General features: G+C 57.7%; 1 protein-coding gene across 1 annotated transcript; it reads left to right on the forward strand.

Moving 5' to 3' along the window:
* Nucleotides 1-1,783: 1,783 nt before the first annotated feature.
* On the forward strand, nucleotides 1,784-3,624 carry HCAR1 (hydroxycarboxylic acid receptor 1). The gene has a single exon (XM_004595402.2). It carries the CDS (start codon nucleotides 2,111-2,113, stop codon nucleotides 3,308-3,310), a length of 1,200 nt encoding a protein of 399 aa, XP_004595459.2. The 5' UTR covers nucleotides 1,784-2,110; the 3' UTR covers nucleotides 3,311-3,624.
* The last annotated feature ends 1,804 nt before the right edge of the window (nucleotides 3,625-5,428 follow it).

Below are 5,428 nucleotides of genomic sequence, written 5' to 3' on the forward strand. Positions count from 1 at the left end.
GAAGTGATTTGACAAAACCTAGGGGACGTGCAGAAAAAAGGCAGGTGAGAGTCCCATGGCGAAAAGGGAAGTTCTCGTGTTTCCTGGAACCCTGACAGTGACCGACAGCAGAGAATAGAGGCTGTTTGCCGATTGCTGAAGTCTACCACACAGCATTGCCGAAGGACCCACAGCTCCAGGGGCCTCTTCTCCCCGGGGCCACACAAGCCCAGGGAGCGCAAACGGCTGGCCAGGAGCACTCGTGAAGGCAAGAGGCAAATGCTGGGGGCTGCAGCCAGGGTGTTGTGCACAACAGTATGTCACCGCTTCAGATGCCTGCATCCTGCGCTGGGGACAGAGCACCTGATCCGAGTCCTGGCTGCTCTGCTTCCAGTCCAGCTCCCTGTTGTGGCCTGGGGAAGCAGCAGGTGATGGACCAAACACTTGGGACTCTGTACCTGCATAGCAGAATCAGAAGTTACTGGCTTCTAACTGGTCCTGCTCTAACCATTGTGGCCACCTGGGGAGTGAACCAGAAGATGAAAGATCTTTCTCTCTCCTTCTCTAGAAATCTTTTCTAATAAAAATAAATATGTAAAAAGCTCCTGGTTTCTGGATTCTGCTGTTGTGGGCATGTGGGGAGCAAATTAGTAGAGGGACGATCTCTCTCTCTCTCTCTCTCTCTCTGCCTGTCAAATAATGAAATACATAGGGGTGTGTGTGTGTGTGTGTGTGTGTGTGTGTGTGTATGGAGGCATGAGCCATCCGATCCTTAGCTGTGATGCCTCCTGCCAAGAACAAGGACTTAATCTTCAAGGAGCTGCTGGGTTAGTTAGAGAGCCAGGTGTGGCTGTTTGATGATCATGTTTATTCATCTATCATAACAGACAAAAGAAAATGCTGAGGAGGAAAGTGGCGAGAGCATGATACGGGGAAGGCAGACTAGCGACCTTACATATCAGCCTAGGAAATGTGACCCTTAACCTACAGCAGAGATGACAAAATCCCACAGGGACCGAGTGTGGACACCAGGGATGCCACCCCATCTGAAGTGATGGAGCGAGGTGGGGATTGTGGCAAGCCGCAGGCCTCAGTCCGGCCTGAAGGGGGCAGCCGCTCCCGCGCCGCCGGCAGTGCCTGTCCACTGGGGGCCAGATCTGCCCAGGGTCGGGGAGGAGGTGGAGGCTGGATTTGCATGCAGTAGTTGGGGTTTTAAATCACGCCGTTCCTAATCTGGCCCGTCCCTGTGCCAGCTCGGGGAGGGGGCAGGAGGGGGGATGTAATCACATCTGGGCTTCAGGGAAATTCAGCTGTGGGGTGGCATGCGGGTTTCTGGGAAGGGACTAGAGGAAGAGAAACCGGTGCGGTGCTGGTGGGAGGCCGCAGGGACCTGCTTTGGGGTTGGCTCGGCCTCACGTCCCCGGGGAGGGTCCTGGTGCAATCCTTGTCTACAAGGAGAAGGCCAAGGCCTTGTTTTCTGAAGCTGGGGTCAGAAAAGGCAGGGGCCACACACCATCTCCCTGCAGCCAGAGCCTGGGGAACTGCCTGAGGGCTTTGCTTGGGATTTCAGATCCACTGTTCAAGCAGCTTGTCTGCCTGTGGGCTGGGCTCACAAGGACGAAACACAATACCCATTGTGGTGTTGGGCCAGATCCTCCCTGCCCAGACACTAGGCTTTACTTTCCAGCTGGGCTAGCTGACAGCTGCCCCCGCCCCATGTGGCAGTCCCAACTATGGGGTATGTACACAGGAGCGGCAGGGCGGGGAGGGGGAAAGTCGGGGTTGTAACTGCATCCCGGAGTCTCTCCTACGCCCACCCGGCAAGCGTGCTGGACTGTGTGGCTGCGCGAATGGTGGAGCAGCGCTTGCCCTCTGTGGCACCTCCTAGGAGGGCCCCGTGGGATGTGGGAGAGGGGGCCGGGCAGTCAGGCAAAGGTTAGGGGAGGGAAACCAGGCAGAGACCCAGGAGGACAGCAGGAAATGTTTATGCTTCTCCACCAGGGAGGGAGGACAAACAGGCTCTCCCGACAACCCGGGGCAGCGCAGGCAGAGTCCACGGAGCTCTGCGGCTGGAGCCTTCCGGACCCTGTGGTCACTTCTGTTGGGAGTGACACCTCGCTGGAGGCCGTGTATGCCACCAGCTTTGCCTCCGGGTGGGACCAGCTGCTTACGACCGCTGGAGGTGGGGGCCTGGGGGTGGGAGAGCTTGGTCCTTGTGCACTGTTGCCTGCAGCCCTGTGGGGGGAAGAGGCAGAGGCGGCGAGGGCAGAGAAGGGGCAGCTGGCTCGGTGGCACATGGAACACCATGGCCAACAGCTCGTGCTGCCTCATCGAGGGGGACTCCATCTCACAGGTGATGCCGCCGCTGCTCGTCCTGGCCTTCGTGCTGGGCGTGCTGGGGAACGGTGTGGCCCTGTGCGGCTTCTGCTTCCACGTGAAGACCTGGAAACCCAGCACCATCTACCTTTTCAACTTGGCCGTGGCTGACTTCCTCCTTATGGTCTGCCTGCCTTTTCGGACGGATTACTACCGGCGAGGCCGGGACTGGGCCTTCGGGGACGTGGCCTGCCGCGCCGTGCTCTTCATGCTGGCCATGAACCGGGCCGGCAGCATCGTCTTCCTCACCGTGGTGGCTGCAGACAGATACTTTAAAGTGGTGCACCCACACCATGTGGCCAGTGCCATCTCTGCCCGCACAGCCACCAGTGTCGTGGGCGCCCTCTGGGCGTCAGTCATCGTGGGGACCTTGCACCTGCTGCTGGACAGCCGGCTGTGCATGCGCCAGGGGGCTGCGTCCTGTGAGAGCTTCATCATGGAGTCAGCCAACGGCTGGCACGACATCATGTTCCAGCTGGAGTTCTTCCTGCCCCTCGGCATCATCTTGTTCTGCTCTTTCCGGATTGTGGGGCGCCTGCGGCAGCGGCAACACCTGGCTCGGCAGTCCCGGATGAGAAGGGCCATCTGGTTCATCCTGGTGGTGGCCCTGGTGTTTGTCACCGGCTACTTGCCCAGCGTCTTGGCCCGGCTCTATTTCCTCTGGACGGTGCCCGCCAGTGCCTGCGACCCATCGGTCCACCTGGCCCTCCACGTCACCCTCAGCTTCACTTACATGAACAGCATGCTGGACCCCCTGGTCTATTATTTCTCCAGCCCCTCATTCCCCAAGTTCTACACCAAGATCAAAATCTGCAGTGTGAGATCCAAGTGGTCGGGACACTCCAGGACACCAGGGCCGGAGGAGATGCCGGTTTGCAACCTGCGTCGCAAAGTCTGTGTGCGCATGGCTAAGCGAGGCCAGTCCGATGCCCAGTGTGACCGCCACGCATGCTAAGCAGTTCGGGAGGAAGAGAGGCCGGATGGGCAGCCTCCGGCTGGTATGTGCCTAGAAATGGTCACCTGACTTTCTGAGTCACATTACTGTCCCTTGCCTGCAGGTCCCGGTTGGTTGAAGTAAGCTGGTGGCATTGACATGAGCTGGGCACAAGGGCAGGGGCGAGGGGTGCGTGTGGAGGGCCGTGGGCATCGGGCAGGGATGTGACGGGCTCCTCAGCTCTGGGGTCTTTCGAAGCAGCAGAACAAACAGATGCAGTGAAGGACGTGTTCTCACTCAGGGAGGTGGGGGGAAGTGCTGAAGCGAATCGCTCGTTTCTTGACCTGCCTGAATTCGTTGTCTTGGAGAACAGAACCTGGTTAGCCAGGGCACTTATTTCAGCCTTAGGGAAATAAGCTCTTGATCCTGACAGTAGCTCTCTTCCGTAGCCCCTCTGGACGCTGCTTGGCTGTCGTTTGGGCTTCCAGGCAGCCCAAGAACGCAGCAAACAATTTAATCTGACCTTTGTTCGGTGCAGTTCTCTGCAGATCTTCGCGCCTGCCAGGAGGCGTTGAAGGAAACATTCACCTGCCTTTGCTTTTCCACCCCACCCCAGGGTAGCAGCAGGGTGGGGAGCAGAGAACTTGAAAAGATTCCTGTTGGTTTTGGGGGTGTGCAAGTCCAGCTAGGGTTGCACTGACTGCTGGCTCTGTGGCCGTGGAGGGAAACCAGCCGCCCATCCCCCCAGCCGTTCCTCCAGTGTTTGCTGTATTCCAGACAGGCCCTTTCTAGCTGCAGGGTCCTGGGTCAGCCAGCCCCCCAGTGCGACATGGCCTCCCCATCACCCCCTTAGCTTGCAGCTTCTGTAACTGTTCTCTGCAAATCCCAGGTTTTCTTCTCTTTGCGGGACTTCCTCCTGCATGTGATTCTTGCTTCCCAAAGCCTCCCTGGGGACCTCAGAATCTGATGACTCTGGGAGATAACAGGCAGCCGGGGGAGGGGGCTAAGCTTGGGGGAGAAACCTACGCCACACTCCAAGCCATGCAGCTGTGCCGGTGGCTCTCCACTCCTGCATGCATGCTTTTGCAATGTCCCGGGGTGCCTTTCCTGTGCAGTGACCTTGCCAAGCCCTAGTTCTTCGGCTTTAAAAGATTCCTGTGGGTTGCTCCACTCCTGGCTTTTCCAGTGCTGTAGCGATCAAAAGCTCCAGGCTGGGGCAGAGGGACAGAAGGACGAAAGTCTATACCCCAGTCCAACCTCTTGCTAGATACGAGATCCTGGCCCAGTTTGGCTCTTTACTGAGCTGTGTGAGTTTTTGGTCTGCTGTGTCAAACAAGAGAAGCAATAGCTCTGCCTTCAAGGGGTGGCGGGGTGGACGTGGGGAATGTGCGGCCCTGAAGCTTGAGGGCTCAGCCGGGCACCTGCGTGTAGGGGCTTCGCGTGGCTTGTTTATGGACATGTGTAGTGTTAAGGGCAGCAGCTGGCAGCAATGGCTCCAGATAATGGCAATTACACGAACGCATCTCTGATATGGACTGGAGGAGGCACAGCTTCTCCGGGGGCTCCATGGTCTCCCCCCAGTGCCCTGCTCCCCCGGCTGCCAGGACAGTGGCTGAGGCAAGGTTCTTATCAGCCTCCAAAGTGCATATATCCTCCTGATAGCAACCCAAGTAAAAACCCCAACCCTCCTTCCGTTCTCAGTTCTATTCTTAGCTACGGTTCCTGCCCTGGGCGCCCCTTGGTGGCTCCAGCTCAATAAAAATGGGTTCGAAGAGAAAAACCTGCGTGTGCGTGACTCTGTTGGGGGTGGGGGGTCACGCCTGCTACCCAGAAGCTCCACCTGGCAGCTGCGTCCCCAGGGATCTCACGAGACCACCAGGAGAGCAGCAGGAGCCACACCCAGGCTCAAGTGCATTCTCCATGTGGAACTGGCAGAATGTGACCTAGAAAGAAGCCATCTTAAGGAGAGGTTTTTTCCCCCCAGGAATTGTAAGGGAGACGAGTCAGCTTTGTTGGTGAAGTTTTGCTCAAACTTCCACGGATAGAAAAGCATTCGATTCAGAGCAAATGTTTGTGCTTGCTTCGGCAGCACGTACACTAGAATTGGAACGATACAGTGAAATGCTTCTCCCGCTGTGG

The sequence above is a fragment of the Ochotona princeps genome, chromosome 29, assembly GCF_030435755.1.
Source record: "Ochotona princeps isolate mOchPri1 chromosome 29, mOchPri1.hap1, whole genome shotgun sequence".
Lineage (NCBI taxonomy): Eukaryota > Metazoa > Chordata > Mammalia > Lagomorpha > Ochotonidae > Ochotona > Ochotona princeps.

Coding starts and splice junctions, on each gene's coding strand:
- HCAR1 (XM_004595402.2), top strand. CDS start 2,111: ATGCCACCAGCTTTGCCTCCGGGTGGGACCAGCTGCTTACGACCGCTG.